We start from the raw sequence: 18,888 nt of genomic DNA on the forward strand, positions 1-18,888 counted from the left end.
TAAATGCAGAAAATTTTAAAAATTAGTTTTAAATTGTGGTCTTTATTGATGTTATTTTTGTCACTAGTACTATTTTGAGCACTTCCAATTACTTTAAGATAATGGTGCTTTCCAACTTTTTCATAGCTCACATCTCTCTTAAACAGCCGAATCTACTATTTAAACTTCCACCTTGGGAAGATGATAGTCAGACTGCAGTGAAAAGTCAGAATGCAGCTCATTGTGAAGATAAAGCAGTTAAGTATTTCATAGGTAGGAATACTTAGGATATTTAAAACTGAATAGTCAAAAATGCATCTGCTTTATTTTAGGGCTCAGAGGATAATCCAGCTTTCAGGTATGCCTGCCATAGGAACATCTGAACAAGTTACTCATTTGTGTTTTCTCTCAAATTTGTTAGATGCAAAGAATAGTCTCCCATTGATTACCAGAAAGCAGGTCATCTGAGGTTAATTTTAAATCCTTTAACCACCTTTCTTTATCTGACCATGAGTAAATGCCTATTAATAATGGAATTTTAATCAAAGTCAAACAAAATTAGGAAGATGTGTGTGTGTGTGTGTGTGTGTGTGTGTGTGTGTGTGTTTTAAAACTTCCTGCTGTAGTCTTGATTACCCTCATCAGCAGCCCCTCTGGTGTATAAGGCTGGAAGTAGCCATATGTAGGAGCTTACAGAAGGAATATGGGAGTGAAAGGTTTAAGAGACAGTGGCTAATAGCATGTTCCCTGAAAAGGGTTGAGTAAATGACTCTGCATGTGAATTAGGATTGGATTATTGCACAAAGGTAAGCCACTTAATCCCCAAGGTGGGCTGTGAGGTTATACCATTTAATGACTCAGCTATGTGACACACAAGATAGTCAAGGATAAGGCTGTTGCTTCAGTAGTCAGGAGGAAGGAGCTTGGGCCAAAGGATTCTGTGGTTATGTGGGTGTTTTGGGTGATAATTTTCTTCCAAAAAGCCCAGCTCTTTATGTGTCCTTGAGGAAAACAAAGGAGGTGTCCCACCCAGGGAGTTTTCTTCGGCCAGCCAGGCATGGGTAGCTGTCAGATATATATCCCCTTTACACCAGAAAACAAAAGCCCACACATTCTATGTGACACAGGCCTGCTCACAAACCATGCCATAATCACCATTGCAATGTGATTTGCATAGGGGTTCAAAGCATATTTCGCAAATGTATGACTAATTTCACAACTGGAGACATGTACTTTATTTTTTTAATGTAAATCCTTGAAGAAATTTATGATGTTTTGAGTTCCAGGTTGCTGGCTCTCTTCCTCCCCTCCCAGCTCCTGTCCTTGCATGTCTCTGGGGGGAATAGTCAATCTTAAACCTCACCCTAGTTGTCATATACGTTGCTCCATCTACCATCATAGCCTTTACTTTATCTTCTGAAAATTGTTAATCATGCTCCCGCCCAGATGCCACACACGAAAAATGCCTTCGTGACCTGCTAGTAACCATCCCACTGGGCACTAGTCAGCCCAGGAGAAAGACGATTCCATCTTTTCCATTTCATTTTGTTTGTAGACACATGCTATAGACACACACCTACTTACCACATTGCAGTGTGCTTTAAAGGAAGAATCCTTAAATGATTCTCCATTTTAAAAGAAAAAATTCTCTGCTTTGCTTTGTGATTTTTGAAATAGAATGAGTAAACCTGACTTTTTAAAAGTATTCATTTCATAGAGTTTAGTGGAAGAGTATAAGGTCTTTAAAGTCTTTCCTTTAAGGCTGTATTTTCTATTCTGAAATGTGTGGAACCAAATCAACAGTTTTATTCATTCACACCATTAGCATTCCCCACCCTCCGAACCATCACATGCCCCGTCTGCATTTCCCTTAACAGTAGCTACAAAGAAGTATCCCATTCCTGTGTGGACAGTGTCACCCTTTCCTGAATAGTCAGCTGACATGACATGCTAATTGGAGATGGAAGCAGGAGAAAAGGACGGAACAGACGCTGGCCCCTAGCTCTCCATCTTAGTACTAGTAATACCTGAGCGAAGGCTGGAAGAGTGGCTCGGACATTGAGTCTGTTTGTCAATCCTTTGGTCATTTCTGCTTCTCAGATATTTGCCACACTATAGCAGATGACAAAGAGTATCATTAGATATTGTGTAGTCCAGGATTTGAAATAGCCCTTTAAAGTTGTTTTTAATTATTTTTTAAATTTATTTCTATTCTATGTATATGAGTGTTTTGCCTGCCTTTATATAAGCTTACAATGCCTGTGGAGACCAGAGGAGAGTGTTGGATCCCGTGAAACTGGAGTTATGATGATTATGATTCACTATGTAGGTGCTGGGAACAGAAGCCAGGCCCTCTGATAGAGCAGCAAGTGGTCTTAACCACTGAGCCATTTCACCAGCCCATAAACTTGCTTTCCTTGGTGACTCTAAATGTTGGGTGATTTAGGGATAGCTTTTAAAGACAAAACCTGTTGCATTTTTGTATTCTTTTTTTTTTCTTTCAGTATTTTTGTTTGTTATTTTGGACCCTGAAGTAGATTATTTGAAAAATGTGCTTAGGCAGCTAATGAAATGAGATAACAAATAAACTCTTTAGTATCTACTGAAATGATGTAACAAAATATCCTTAAGTCCTATTGATGGGTAAATTGAACAGTGGATGATTGGAACATCACTGCAAGCCATTCAAATACCATTCATCCTTAAGCTTTTTAGAGGCTAGTATAACTATGTGTGACTATGAAAGGATAGAATGCAATTTCTTGTTTAGATCAGCATTACATATAGTATATTTTGAACCAATTTCTGCTGTATTGTAAAGCTTTTTTGATGTTGCTACATTGAGATTTTATTTTCTATCTTTACTGTTTCAGTTTCTTTTGAATTGCATATGAAATGCTTATTCTTTCGATGATAGTCAATAAAGACTTTGTTCTTTTTTTTTAACTATCTTGACATTTGGAAAGAGTACATTTAGGATTATTCCTACTTCTTTTAGTTATTAAACGATGACTATAAAACTATTAAGTGTAGTTGTTTACTATGAAGAAATGCCCAGAAGGAAAAATGAACATATATCTTGCATTTGGTTTCACACATATATCCTTTATTAAAGGAATAGGGTGCAGCATAAGTGTCCACTAGAAAGAGTTGGCTGGGGAGATGGCTCTGTTGGCAAAGTGCCTGTCATACAAGTAAGTGTAAGAACCTGAGTTTGATCCCCAGAACCCACTTTAAAAAGTGGACGTTTTGGTATGTGCCTGTAATCACAGTGCATGGGAAGTGGAGAGAGCAGGACCCTGGGGCTTGCCAGCTAGCCAGTTTAGCTGAATTGTATTGGTGAGCTCCAGGTTCAGTGAGACACCCTGTCTCAATAAACAAGGTGGAGAATGATTGAAGAAGACACCCAGTGTTAACATCTCCATATGCACACATACACGTATACATACATACATATATTCACACACAGGAGTTGGTGCTGACAGGAAGAGGTGTGTGATCTCTGAATGAGGCCAAGTGTTGTTGCCTTTTAAAAAAGGCTGTGTACTTGTAGTGCAAAGTCATCATTGTGGGGTTTTCTTTTTGAAAACTATATATCCATCTTGACTGTGCTGTACAAAGACAATTCCAAAATTATCCTATTTGTAAAACTTTTAAGATTTGTGAAATATGGAGATTATTATTATATTTATGCTGATATTTTGGTTTTTCTCTCAGAAAATACTGTACAGTTGCAATAAAGTCACAGTTACCCAAGGCAGAATAATTATTATTTCAACCTTTTAAGTTTCTAATTCATCTGTTAGATGTGATAACAGAATCAATATGTCTAATTGATTGGTTTAACTGAATCAAGTAAACTGTTCATGATCATCTATTGAGATACCAATGATCCATTTCATGCTTATTTTCCCAACCCAGCCGATGTGTACTTTCCCATCTGCCATGATGTTTATGAATTTGCCTTGGTCCATTCCTGAGTTCTACTGTACATACACTCCATTGTGACCAAGCAGCAATGCAAGACAGGTTATTCACCTTATCATAAAAAGTTAAAATAGTTTTAATAGTATGCATGGTGTATGCTTCCTCCCAAATAGTGTTCTCTCTGCTTGATCTGTCAAGCCCAGAATAAATTAAAACATGGTGTCCATCAGCATTATTTTCACTAAAAAGTATATGATACTTATTCATAAGAATAACTATTAATACTACCCATTTGAGCGAGTGACTGTCAGGGACTCCTTTTGCAGTTGTGCAAATATTAAAATCATTATTTATTGCACTGTAGATGCTTGTTAAACTTCCCCTTAGAATTGAATAGTAAAAGAGGAATTGTCTAATCATTAAAAAAACAAATTATGGTAATGTAAGTTTTATCCTACTCAAACTGTTTTTTCATAAATATTTGAAGGAAATGTCTCTTTTGATTTTGTTTTGTTTGTTTTGCTGATGCTGCTTAGCCTTGTTTTATTCCCCTTTGAGCTTTGTATCTTCACCTCTGCCTTAGGCTGTGAGTCTTGTTTCTTCTCATTCCTCAAGTGAGTTATCTAGAAACATTTCATGAAGGAGGAATAGATTTATTTACTGCAATAATTTATTTTGATATTATTCATTCATCTTACTTTAGATGATTTTGTTTGGGTCACCGAACTTGGAGGTCTGTAGAGAGCTTCAGAGTCCATATTTCCCTTAAAGGCTAGAATTATGCATGTATGTGTTGTATACAGTGTGCATTTTCCTGAGAAGTGAGAGATATCGGTTCATCAGGCCCTCACAATTCCTGACTATAAAAGCTTCTGATTTCTCTCCTGAAATGGCTTGATTGCCAAAAGAATGTCATCAGTTCTTGAGATTCTCTTCCCTCTCCAGCCTTTAACTACTCTTTAATATCCAAACAATACTTTTCAGGGTTCAGACTTGGAAATAAGAGACAAAGGGTGTTGAACCTACAGGTGGAGCTTGAAGATAAAATCTTCAGAAACAAAATTTAGCAACTGAAAGAAGAAAAAGGAAGAGCACATCCCCACCACTGTAGCTCTAAGTAGAGTGATAGATCCATCCAAGGACACAGACTGGCACCCTGACCCCCAGGTCCTGGATCACAGCCACAGTATTGACTTATGTTAGCCTTCTTTAAATGACAGTAATGTAGGAGAAAGTATGCACAATTTTATTAGAGATTAATGATGTGCAGAATCTTAATTCTTTTATGTGCAAGGAGCTAATGACCAGTCTTAGCTGCCAAAAGATGTCAATTACACTCATTTAATTTTTCAAAATACATTTCTTTTTTCACTTTTAAAATTCTTCGGAAGTTTCCTATATATATACAGTGAATTTTAGTCATCTTCACCCCCCTCCACTGTTTCCTTCTCTCATCCTCCCTCCCTCTCCTCCTGGTACCCTTGTTCCTAACAAGTCCTCTCCTCCTTCGATGTCTTCTTTTGGTGAGTGACCCACCGAGTTCAGAGTTTCTTGCATAAGCATTAGTGGGAGTTTATTTCCTGGAGCAAGGGCAGTTTATCAGTGGATGTACCTCTGAAGAAAATGATGGCCCTTCCCCAGTAACCATCAGCTGCCAGTATACCCTCAGGGAGAGGTAGCGCCTCACAGACCTTTCCTTTATCCAGGATGAAATGTTAACCTGCCCCATCTGATGCAGGTTTTGTGCAGACAACCTCAGCTACAGCGAGTTCATGAGTGGAAGGGCCGTGCCATGTCCAGAAAGCGGAGTTTCACAGTACTGCTCCCCATTCCATGGCTCTTATGTTCTTTCCACTCCCTGTTCTTGATGTTTCAGAGCCTTGGAGGAGGTGCTGCTGTCTCATTTAGGAGCCACACACTGCACCATCATTTATTCTTGGCATTTTGGCCAGTTATGGTTTTCTGCATTTTTAAGTTTTAAAAGCATTTATGTTAAAAATGATAATCTTCTTACAGCGTACAATTGAGACTTTAAAACTCTGCAGTTTAGACTCTGCTGTGCATGGGATCTTAATTTGCTGTTTTTGTTGATCAACACTTTGAATTATTAAAATTTAGGTTAATAACCTGAATTTTCTATTTCTCTAATTTCTCATTTAAAAATCTTTTACATTTATTGATTTTTTGTTTCTTTATATGTGGGTGGGCATGCCTGTGGGGGTCAGAGGACACCACTTGGGAGTTGATCCTTCCATCTAGCATGTAGATCCTGGAGCTCAAACTAAGGTGGTCAGGCTTGGGAGCAAGCACCTTTACTTACTGATCCCCTCTTCATTTTTTCATCATTCAGTTTTCTTTGTGCTATGCCTCTGTTATCACTTGAGAAGAAAGTAGGCTAAATGACAAAGAAGCATTAATAAACTGTATCTAGATGTAGTACCCATTGGCCTTTATGATTTAAGCAGATGGTGTTGTTTCAACTGTTTGAGTCCATAGTCTGATAGGCACATGTTTACAAGTCATATCTATATAAGATTCAGACATTTAACATAAATCACTGATATCTTTACTATAACTGAGAGAACCAAAACAATTTAATTAAGTTCTATTACTTTGATATTATTTGAAATCACTATTTCAAGCCAGTTTTATGTGTTCTCTTAAAATATAATAATCTTAAACAGTATCAGCCCACAGACCCATGGAATGGGGGACACCTCACGCCCAAACTGGAGCTGTAAATATTTTGATAACCTCCCAAGATCATCCATATAAATTAGCCAAAAGTTGTTTCTGTCTGTGTAAGATACCCAGGGAGGTTCTGTTCCATCTGCAAAGGACAGCAAAGCATTGCTAAATGGTGTGGTTCCAGATGTGCTGTGAATAAGAAGCCTGGTAACAGCAGATCAGAGATCCCTCCCGGGTTTCGTATGCATTTGTGACAGCAGCGCTCAAATACAACACTGTCACCATGAGATGCTTATCTTTGAAAGATGAACAGGTGAAGTCCTCCCAATCATGCCGATGAAATGTGTGCTGCTCACCAGTCTAATCTGCTTTGGACTGATTTTCCATAATATGTTAATATGTCAACATGCCCCCACATAGCCAAATGTTACAGGACAGAACTGATTTTCCAGTTTGGGGGTTGGAAGTCTGCTTATATATGTCCTCAGGGGAGGGCCCTGCATTTCTTGTGAGGCTGAGAGAATGCTGGTGAGGACCTGCTTCATGCTGTGAGGTCACAGGGAGGTGTCAAGGGATGTGGGAGCTGTGCCTGCTGGACCACAAGACTGAGTCATTTTCTGTACCATCCCCTCCCTTTACTTCTTAGAATAAATGATTAATTTATTTGACTAAAGAAAAAATAATCCAGATTCCTCATATTTCTTCTAGTTGCTTAATCTTTAGATTGGACATTCTTTCAGATTCAGAATTTTTAAATGTAGTAAATACTTCCTGTTTAAAACCATCACCTCTGCAAAGAGTTGAGATTACAGCCACTGAGTTCACAATACAACTGTTTTCTCCATCATTTGATTGGTTAAGCAGTGTTGTCAGTGACTCATTAAAAGCAGAGTTTCTGAGGCTGGAGAGATGGCTCCAAACAGAAAACCTGCAAACTGAACTTGTGGTGACTTTTAATAGCTCTGCACTAATAATTTTGTATTATGCTTTGTTTGCAGGACCGTGTAAATGCATTAGAAACGGTAAGTGGGAGCATTTTCTTTCTTATGTCAGAATTCCTGCTCTCTCTCTCTCTCTCTCTCTCTCTCTCTCTCTCTCTCTCTCTGTCCGCTGAGGTCAAAAATTTCAGAACACACCAAAGAAAGCAGTTCCAGAAAACATTTCTAAAATGGGGGGAATTCCCTAAACTATGTCTAAAAGGTAGGTAGATATAAGAGTTTTCAATGAAAAGTTTTAAAATAAAAATGGGAACATATTTAAGTGCTAACAGCTGTCTCGGGGTAGCTGGCCAAGAGTATCACCTTGATATGTGTTTCTGTATTCCACAGTCACTGCAAAGTTGGTAGACAAGAAACTGAGATCAGAAAGCTGTTTATGCCTTGAAGTCTAGGTTGTCAGCAGGTTATTTTCGGTTTTTCCCATTGTCCAAAACAGAACCATAAACTATAATCAGTCTTATTGTAATAATCATACTTGAAGAAATCTAGTATTGGAAAGCAATTTAAAGTGCCTAGTTATAACACTACATGGTTGCATTTATTTATTGGAAAAATGATTGCATCTAAAATATAAAAGAGAAACTAGCTTAATTGATGTTGAAGTAAAAAGGTAAGCTATGACATTTCTACCCAACATGCTGTGGTCATAGAAGAGGCTTATGTTTTAATATCAAATGAAAACCAATTCAAGAAACAGAAGCCTATGTACTTTAATGATACATTATAGGCCTAAAAAATAGCAAGAATGAGAAAAAACTCACAGTAGTTATTTGTTAGATACAGATTATGGGTTATGATTTGTTTGCCATTTTACAAGTTTTATAAAATATGACTCTTTTACTTCTATAAGCATTTTTGTCATAATAGTCATAGGACTTAGAAGAAGAAGGCTGGGGGTGTAGCTCAGTGTCAAGTGCTTGCTTCACTGGTGCAAGATCTAGACTCAGTCAGCTGTATCACACTCAAAATATAAAGTTAGAGCAGTAAAATAAGTTATAGTAGTAACCTTCTGATAAAATATTATGCAGAAATAAAATGATATATTTCAAAAAGTGAAGACTGTCATACTGCTATGTGAAAAAAAGTATATCAATATATAAAACTGAGGGGCTGGAGAGATGGCTCAGCAGTTAAGAACACTTGTTCTTGCAGAAGACCCATGTTTGAATCCCAGAACCCACATGGCAGCTAACAACTGTCCATAACTCCAGTCCCAGGGAATCTGACAGCCTCTTCTGACCTCCATGGGCACTGAACAACACGGGTGCACTTACCTACATGCAGTCAATACACACATACACATAAAATAAAAATAATAAATAAAATTTTAAAAAATGTGATTCTAAAAAAAATATAAAACTGATACAAATATTAAATGTGCACATTTTTGCATGGTGATGTTTTTTATAAGATTTTAATAGGCAGGAATAAAAATCCTTTAAACAACAATGCTGATAAAGTATATGTCCATAAATATTTTAAGCTTGAGAAATAGAAATAAATGAGCACAGTTCTATGAAGTGACACTATCCAAATTGTAAATAATTTTCCTTCAATTTAACTGTATCACTTGAAGTATACTAACCTTCTCACTCTCAGTATGATGACATTGTAGGGACTGTGACCTTCAAACCCACTCAGTGCTTACTTTTCCTCCACATATGTTTTACTTTTAGGAATGTCCTGGTAACATTCTTATGAATTAAATATTCTTTTTAAAAATATGGAAAAATTCAGAATTTTTGAGTTTGCGCAATTAGAGTAAAAAATGCCATTTATACAGCCTCCAGAAAATTGTATCTTTCTTGATTCTGTATCTATAAATATGGTTAAAATAAAAATAATAAAATTATTTGGGGGAAATATTAAAAGCTTGGTTAAGTGGCTGTTACCCTTGGGATCATGTGTTATTTCCTATGTAATCATTAGTACTGTATCGATGTGAAATCTAAAACTAAAAGTTATGTCCATGGAAAACCTTAACTTTACTTGTATTTGCTGGTCTTTTTTCTGTATCTCATGTTTTCACTAGCAAAGTATCATGCAGTGGAATCTCCAATGATTTGTCTAAAGAGTTCCCCTGGAAGCAAAGGTAAAATTAAAACTCATCATGACAAAAATAAAATTGATTAAATGGACTGGGGTTTTTACAGTAGCAGTTTTCTCAAGATAGTTTCAATTTGAATAATTATCATAAGTAAAACTATAAAAATTAAAATGCTTGGTAATAATGTTAATGCTCAAATATTATGAAGTCTTTTGACTTTATCAGGCATTAAAAGGAGCAGAATTTAATTCACTTGGTAGGCTGTTCAATTGGTTAAGTTTGATAGTTCATAAAGTCCAATATGCTGAAAGCAATCTGAAGATCATTTCATTATTCTCTCATAACTCAGGCTTTAGTCTGTTGGAGACTGTTGGTGTCCCACACTTGGCCTAGTGGGTTTGAAGGTCACAGAAGGAGGTTTAGGGTGTGTCCTGTGGGGCTATGGATCTGTAATTTGGCATGTCCTGTCGTATCATCATTATGATAGAAAGATACTTAAGGGTTCAGGTAGTTGTTAAAATAAATGAACATAGGCTGTTTTCATAAGCCCAAGGAATAATTTGGCTTACCACCAGTTACCTCTATGCCTGTATGTCCATTTTTCCTAGTCTTCCTCACATTTTTGTTTTTGTGTTTTTTCTTCCCCTTGTTCACTATCAGGGAGGTTCCTTGGATTACAGTTGCACTATATTTGTAAGTGAATCCCAAGCTGTGTCAGAATTTTCACATATACAATGGATATTCAGTAATCTTTGTAAAAAATGTTGAACTCAATGCATTTTACTCTCTTTTAAGACTGTGCTTAGCAATTGAAGTATAAACAATATTAGTCCAGTAGTCCAGGGGAAATTTCCCCAGAATCACAGTAATTAGCTCCCTAGTCTTTCCAGGTGTTACTATATACTGTCCTCTGTCCACTGAGCTCTATCCTTCTTCCCTTTATACTATGAACTTTCCCAAAAAGGAAACAACTTCAGCCAAAATACAGCAGATTGATCCCCCAAATAAAACAAAGTGATCAGTTGAAGAAAAATCTGGATTGAAAACCCAGTTCTTGGGTAGTGGTAATAGGAAGCTTATCTGTTTACTGGGTGCTACCCAGGAACTGTGTTGACTGAAGGAGGGGAAAAGACAAAGGAATTTGCAATCAAACTGAGGAGCAGTGCCACGTACACATAAAGAAGTTAGTGTTGTCAGATAGCTGCAGCACATGAGTGAGGTTGAGAACAGAGCTGTAGCGCCTGTGGTGAAGAAAAGGGTTTGGGCAGTAGTGTTCCAGGTACATTGTAAATATCTCAGGCCTTCTAGTTTGAACACATGATGAGGACTTTAGATCTGTCTAGGACATTTGAAGAGTGAGTGGTGGTAGTGTCATGCAGAAAGACCAGAGGAGGCATTCCACATTGGAGATGTAACAGGAATGAACACAGGGTTTATTAAGGTAATAGTTTTGAAACAGTCAGGATCATGATTCTCATATAATTATGAAATGAGCTTCTCTCAATGTTTATTTAACTACCTAAGGATGGCATGAACTGAATATTATAGTTGACGCAAAAGAACAAAGAACAGTTTATCTATATATATGTATGTATGTATATGTATACATATACATATACATATACATACATACTCATATATATGCAGTAAAGAGTGATGAAACAAACTGGCTTCTTCCATAGTGGAAAAGGGAACCAATTGAAACTCACTACACAAAATTAATTGTTTATGAACAGGAATCAGTTGCCTGTAACTCCGAGTTACCAAAACAGCAATGCCAGGTATAGAGACTACTGAATCTATCCAAGCTATTGAAACACCTACCTGTTGTTTTATTTCAGAACCTGTCATATGTTCTCACTACAGACTAACCAGTGATCATTCAGTGTACATAACAATTTATAATAATAATAGTAGGAGATATTCTGCAGTTTTGAAATACATACCAAAGACTCTATGCTTGATCTTTTAAACAAGGGGTACAAATGGGTTCCTCTTGAAAACCACTTTTTACTGGTTGATATTGGCTGCTGACAGCCTGTTGGGAAAGAGTCTAGCTGCTTTTGGGGAAAGAGTGTTAGGAGGTAGGAAATAGCTTTGTATTGTATAGAGAGCCATTGATGTGTTTTTTGCAGGAGCTGTGGTTTGGAAAGTGTTGTGTAAAGTCATGTTGATATAGTAGCAGTGGCAAGGATTGAGTAGCATGATGAGATGCAAAAATGGTTCTTGGAGGAAAGCCAACTTCAGAAATGTGCATTGGAACAATGAGGAATTTAGGATGTCAAAATGATGTCACTGTTTAGAAGAAGGAACTGTCTCAGTAAGTGGGAGGTCATAGAAAAGAGGAGATAACAAAATCTAGTAAGAAAGTCAGTGAGAGGGAATGCAGAGCAATTCAACCTGAAGATATAAATTCATTTTTCAAGTACTTTCAAACCTCACTTTATTGATATTTCTATGAATACTTGATAATGTTAAAATTTGCCATGACTGTAGTACCATGGAAATCATCTAATAATAGTGGATTACTTTGAAGTAGTAATGCAAACATAAAGGGCATGGGCGGTCAAGCTGCCCAACCACATCCTGGAACCCAGGCTCTCTGCCCTCCTCAGTTCTGTCTTCCCCATGGACCAGTGCCTGCTCATCCCTTGACATTGTGCTTGTGGGAAAAGAAAATAAAGAAAGGACATAAAGCTTCCCTTTACTGAAATTTGAAAATTGTGTGCCTGTCTCTATTCGTATCTCTGGGCTAAAATTTAATTACAGTCATAGATAGCTCTAGGATTCAAAAAATTATCATACACATTTGGAAATTTCAAAGAAGACTTCTAAATAGTCCACAACTCAACAAATAAATTATAGTGAAAATTATAAAATATAAGGAACTGAGTGATATGTGTTTAAATGTGTCAGATTAGCAGAAATGGCATTTAGCAGGAAACTTAAGTACTTAAATTTTAACAAAAGGGATAAAGGATTGGAGAGATGGTTCAGCAGTTAAGAGCCCTGGCTGCTCTTACAGAGGACCTGGGTTTGATTCCCAGCACCCACATGACAGCTAACAACCGTCTGTAACTCCAGTTGCAGTGGATCCGATGCTCTCTTCTGACCTCCATGGGCATTTCACAATACGGGCGCACTTACATGCAGACAATACACTCATACACATAAAATGAAAATAATAAATATAATATTTTTAAAAGAAAAGGGATAAAAATGAAACTTTAGAGAATAATGTAAATAGGGAAAAGACTAGAAATTAATGCAATAGAAAAGAAACATGCAATGGGGCTGACAGAATGAAGTTGGTCACTTGACCTACAAGTTTGATTTGATCAGCCAACCTTATTGAAAATGACCATTGTGAAGTTATGAATGATGATACATAAAGATACTGTAAAATATAACTACACAGAAGAGTGTTGTAATTGGAATATTAAGAAAAATAACCAGATTCCTAGAAAAAAAATGTAATTTCTAGGGCTAAGACTAAATCGTAGAAACAGACCCATAGCTGAAGTTTCAGTAATGTTTACTCCACTTCCACAATCTTTTTTCCCCGTAGCCCCAGCTGGCCTGACATTCTTTATGTAGAGTAGGCTGGCCTCAATCTCATAGAGGTCTGCCTGCCTCTGCCTTCTAGGTCCTGGGATTAAAGGCATAGACTACCGAACCAAAATAATTTTAGATTAATTTTCCCAGATGTTCTAGAAACAGGATAAGTGCAGTTTTAGAAACCCTTTTCAAGACTAAGATAGAAGACAGGTACACCACTCATATTATGAGTTGGCATGATTTTATGGCAAAACCAGCCATAGAAAGCCTAATTAAAGAAAATTAGGGGTTGGAGAGATGGTTCAGCAGTTATGAGCACTAGCCAGTGCTGCTTTCAGAGGATCCAGGTTTGGTGTTTGGTTCCCAGCACCCACATGGTGACTAACAACCATCCTTAACCCCAGTTCCAGGGGATCCCATGCCCTCTTCTGACCTCTGTGGGCATTGCAAAACACAAGTGCACTTACAAAAATGCAGGCAAAACAGTCATATACAAAAAATAAAAATAATAAATATTTTCGAAGTATCTTTTCAGTCATCAGCCTATAAACAAAAACTAATGTATACATATTAGAAAGATAAATTGTTAATATTTTATGTACAGGAGTAATAAAAAGGGTAATCATGAATAAGTTAAACTTATTCCAGGAATACAAGTTTGTTTAATATTAAAAAATTAACCAATGTAATTCGCCACAAGAGCGGGTTAAGGATAAATGGTAGAGTCATCTCAGTCAGTAAACAAGAAACATTTATTACTGCCACGGTTGTCGTCATCATCATCGTCATCATCATCTCAGCAAACTAAGAACAGAAATTTTATCACTTTTCCCATTACTGTGAAAACTACCTGACATATACAACTTAAAGAAGGAAGGATTTACCTTAACTCATGATTTAAGAAGGGATAGCGTCATCATGGTGGGGAAGGCATTTCAGCAAGACCTTGAGGCAGTTAGTCACGTTGTATCCACATCTACCAGTTATAAGAAGCATAAAGCTGACAGGAAATTAATCCAGGATATGAGACCTCAAACTCCACCCCCCAGTGACCCACTTCTTCCAGTGAGGTTATACCTCATAAAGTTTCAACCTTCCTAAACAGAACTATCAGCTGAGGACCAAGTATTCAAACATACATGCTTATTTGTGACATTTCACATTCAAACCTCAACAAGAAAAAAACTTCCTAAATCTGATAAAGATCATGTTGGAGGTAAAAAAGTGATCTATGGCCAACAACTCCTAAGTTTGAAATTTTGAGGATCAAGGCCAGGAACAAGCAGAGATGCTGTGCAGGGAATCCAAGCCAGCGCAATAAAACTATTGTTCTTACAAGTGCTGTTATTCTTTATATTAAAAGCCAAGGAATTGATAGCTGTATTATAAAAATATATAGTTTGTCAGGTTTCTCTGATCATATTTAAAAGACAGTTTTAGCCACAACTTTGATAATGATCATTGAGAAATGTAATTAAAAGTATACTATTTCAAAAATAAAAAATACTAGTAGCATGGGAGAATATCTGTCACCCACCAGTACAAGCCATCATAGGGAAGTCGCTCTGGAGTAACCAAGGGATTTCTGAAGTATAGAGGAAGGTTTTATTATATTTTAAAATGCAAATCTTATTAAACCTTTGGCGATCACGATAGTATAGACTTGCTCAGGAATATGTGAATGGATTCAAGTTACTAAATAGAGACCTCAGAACAGAATTATGTGAGCTTAGAAGCTGAATACCTAGTGACAATGGGCATTACAAGTTGGTGGAATAAGGATAGGTTTTCTAATAGATATTACAAAATTAATTTTAACCACTGAGACCAGCCAGACAAAGTGGTGCTAATATGTGTATACGTGTGTGTGTGTGTGTGTGTGTGTGTGTTTTCATAGATTTATTTTTTATTGTTGTTTCTTGGTTTGGTTTGGTTTGGTTGGATCACTAACTAGCCTTGAGCTTAAAGTCCTTCCTTGCTATCCTAAATGCTGGGGTTACAGGTATACACCACCAAACACACCTATGTCATTTAGTTTTCTTTTTAAAAATATTTATTTTTTGTGCATTTCATACATGTGTACCGTGTATTTTCGTCATCTCTGCTCCTCTTCCTCCCTTTCCTAATCCTTCCATGCCTCTTCCAACTTCATGTCTCCTCCTCTTTCTCTTCCTCTTTCCCCTTCTCCCCCTTTTCTTCCCTGTCTTCTTCCTCTTCCTCTTCCTCCTCCTCTTTTTATAACTTATTCAACTTAGTGCTGCCTGTGTACATGGGCATGGACAACCACAGGAGCATAGGCAACCTACCGGGGCCACGACCCTGAAGAAAACTGACTCTCCCTTCCCAAGTAACCATCAGTTGCCAATAGCTCCTTAGCTATAGGTGGGCTCTCATGAGCTCCCCTACCCCCAATGCTGAATTGTTAACTGGCCTCTTGTGCAAGTCTTGTGTAGACAGCCTCAGCTGTTGTGAGTTCATGAGCGAAATGGCTCTGTCCAGACACTTTCACTGTAGTCCTCCCCATCCTCTGACTGAGAATCTTTCTTCCCCTTCTTCTGCAATGTTCCCTGGTCCTTGGGAAAAAGGGATGTGATATAGATGTCCTGTTTAGGCTAAGCACTCCACAGTCACTTATTATTCTCTGTACTTTGACCAATTGTGGGGCTCTGTATTAAGCTCTGACTCCTGCAAAAAGAACCTTCTCTAATGAGAAGTGATGCTACATTAATCTATGGGCTTAAGGATAGGGATTTTTAGAAGTTAGTTTGGTACTGTGTCCATTTAGCAAAATAATAGCAGTAAGTTCTCCCTTCAGGACTATGGCCTCCCCAGCCATGGGTGGTTAATCAGGCAAGATTTACCTCCAGTGGAACAGGCCTTAAATCCAATGAGAAAGCTGTTGGTGGATATATCTTGTAGGACTGGTTATAGAGAGGAAGCTTGCAGGTCGATACCGTCTTGATTTCTCTATGTCCTGTGGCCAGAGTGAGTGATTTCTTCAGCAATAGGCTCTTACTACCAAGTTCTGGTGGGCAACTAAAAGCAATGGCAATGGCCTGTATTGTGAATTTTAAAAATAGTTTAATACTTTTATAATCTTGTATCTTAGGAGAATTTCTGGAAAAAGAGGAAGGGCAGGCCAAAAAAAAAAAGATATTGAAAATATAGATCATGTAAAAGGAATGACTGATATGGCCTCATTAAAATAAGAACTTCTATAGGTCAAATCAAAATATAACATAAAAATTTGAAAAGAGGGGCCATACTTAAAACACTTTTGCAGCATATGTAACTGACTAGCAATGTGTATCTAAATCTTGTCTAGAAAGTAATTAGAAAGAGGAAACTCACATTTCAAAAGAAATGGAGGTAAAACACAAGGGTCAACATTATAATTGCAGAGGAAAACATGAAAAGATGTTCGTTTTTATTAGTAATTAGGGGAATGATAATTAAAATCTCAAAGAATTGTTGCTTTCGTGTAAGTGTATTTTTTATGATCTGTCTTGTATCCATGGAATATTTAACAAACAAACAAACAAACAAAACCCAGAGAATTGAAACATGTTGTCAGAAACTTTTTTTTTTTAATTTTACTTTAAAATGAGTGTTTTAACCCCCAACAGTGATGTCCAATATAACTAGTGAGGTAGAGCCAGTGTGATTTCCCACTAGGGTAGCACTCCCTTGGATATCAAATCTCTTCCAAGGATTGTTCAGAAACAGACTGTATGAAGAGAATTGCTCTTTCTGTCCTCAGCTTTGCATTCCCTCTTTTAAAAGAGCTTTTTTTGAAAGTCCACTTTACCTTTCATGTGGCCTCTGCCCTGACAGCAGATTCCCCTAGGCATTTGAGAGTGCCAGACTGAGGCGTCTACCTCAAGCATGTGTGGCATACCTCTCCAAAACAGAAAATAAATGTTTAATAACACATTATAATCCTTCAGTAAATCAAATTCTTTCGATATCTCTGCTTTCAGTCATTAAAATTAATTTCTGATGACAGATCACTATGTAATATCATAAAAATAGGAAGACATTCAGACATTCAAGGACGAGAATAATGTGATATAACACTGCTTTTATGTGAGCAAGATTTCTCAGTGATTAGTTCTGTAGAAACAAAGTAAGAATAGAAATAAAATGGAACCTTGACTTATTCAAACAGAAGTCAGCCTTCATGTGATCTAATTGGATACAGTAAAGGGGAGCTGTACTCATCAACAGACATAAATTTAGACGCTTTTATTTCTTTTCGGTGTTAACATTTCACATATAAGAGTTTTTCCTAAAATTTCCTACTATTAATTGCAGTGATAATGTAGTCCATAAAAATATATAATATATACTTAGAGTTTGTGGTCATAGGAAATTTTAGAATTTAGTTTTGTCTGTACATACACACAAACACACATACACACACACACACAAACACATATGTTTTGTTAACAAAGTATGGTAGAGTAACAAACCAAAGCTTATGGTTATATTTTATGTTAGTATAATAGTATATAAGAAAAAATCATTAGAAATATAAGAGAAAAGGACAGTGACAAAATTAGCTTTTTAATTTTCAATTTTTCTTTTAAAAGTATATTTATATAAATTCATAGGATGGAGCTTGATCATATCCACCCCCACTTCTACCCTACAGCACCCCCTGGGATCCCCCAGCACATCTCCCTCCCAAATTTATGCCCTTTCTTTCTCTTTGTTTCTTATATAACCCACTGAGTGTAGTTAGTGCTGCCCATATATGGGTATGGGTGTGGGGCCCTCCACTGGGGCATGGGCAGCCTGCTAATAGCCACAACCCCAAAGAAAGATGGTTTTCCCTCCCTCCAGCAGCCATCAATTACCAGGAGCTCCTCAGCTAGGTATGGGACCTTGGATGACCACCCCCATCCATGCTAGAATTTTAACTGGCCTGATCTTGGCCAGGAAAGCACAATTGATGTGATGTCATGAGTACTAGTGAAATAGCCACATCACGTTCAGAACACAGCATTTCTTTTTTTTATTATTTGTTTTTATTGATTTTTTTGTGTATTTCATACAGAATATTTGAAACAATCTTAATCATCTTTATACCCCCATCCCCAACAGCATTCTCCCATAGCGCCCCCCCCAAACACACACTGGAGCCCATCTACTCTGTCATCTGTGTTAAGATCCACTGTGTCAAGTCAGTGACCCCAGCTGTTCACCAGTGCAAGTCCATCCACTGAAGTCTAGTCAGGCTATCTAGAGAGTTCCTTGTTTTAGGAAGATTAGCTCTTCCTCCCCTAGGAGTAATCAGTTGCCAATATTTCTTCAGCTAAGATTGGGGTATGCTGTCCATTTCCACAGTTCTGTGCTGGGTTTTTGTCTGCCTGAGTTTGCATGAGTCCTGTGCATATGACACCATTGCCATAGAATCATATGAGCAGGGTCCCAGGAGCTTGTAAGATCTGTTTACATATGGTCATGCACCACCTCTCTGGCTCTTACAATCTTTCCGCACCCTTTTCTGAGGTGGTCCCTGAGCCCTGGGTGGGTGAAGTTTTATTTAGGAGTCCTGTCCAAGGACCAGCATTCTGCAGACTCTTAATCTCTACATTTTGGTCTTTTGTAACCTTCTGCGCAGAACATAGCATTTCACATCACTCCACCCAGTCCTCCTGCTCTTGCATTCTTTCTTCCCCGTCTCCT

General features: G+C 37.4%; 1 protein-coding gene across 7 annotated transcripts in view; it reads left to right on the forward strand.

The window, feature by feature from the left end:
• The window catches only part of Cep128 (centrosomal protein 128), a 466,611-nt gene that overhangs the window by 388,108 nt on the left and 59,615 nt on the right, over positions 1–18,888 (forward strand). For 6 of the 7 annotated variants that reach the window (XM_029562537.1, XM_029562536.1, XM_029562540.1 and 3 more), the window contains one exon: positions 7,593–7,616. The exons of the other annotated variant lie outside the window; for it this stretch is intronic. In XM_029562537.1, coding sequence (XP_029418397.1) covers positions 7,593–7,616 — 24 coding nt within the window. The remainder of the gene's footprint in view (positions 1–7,592; positions 7,617–18,888) is intronic. 7 annotated transcript variants of the gene reach the window in all.

This window comes from Nannospalax galili, unplaced genomic scaffold (genome assembly GCF_000622305.1).
Source record: "Nannospalax galili isolate Female #2095 unplaced genomic scaffold, S.galili_v1.0 scaffold795, whole genome shotgun sequence".
NCBI lineage: Eukaryota > Metazoa > Chordata > Mammalia > Rodentia > Spalacidae > Nannospalax > Nannospalax galili.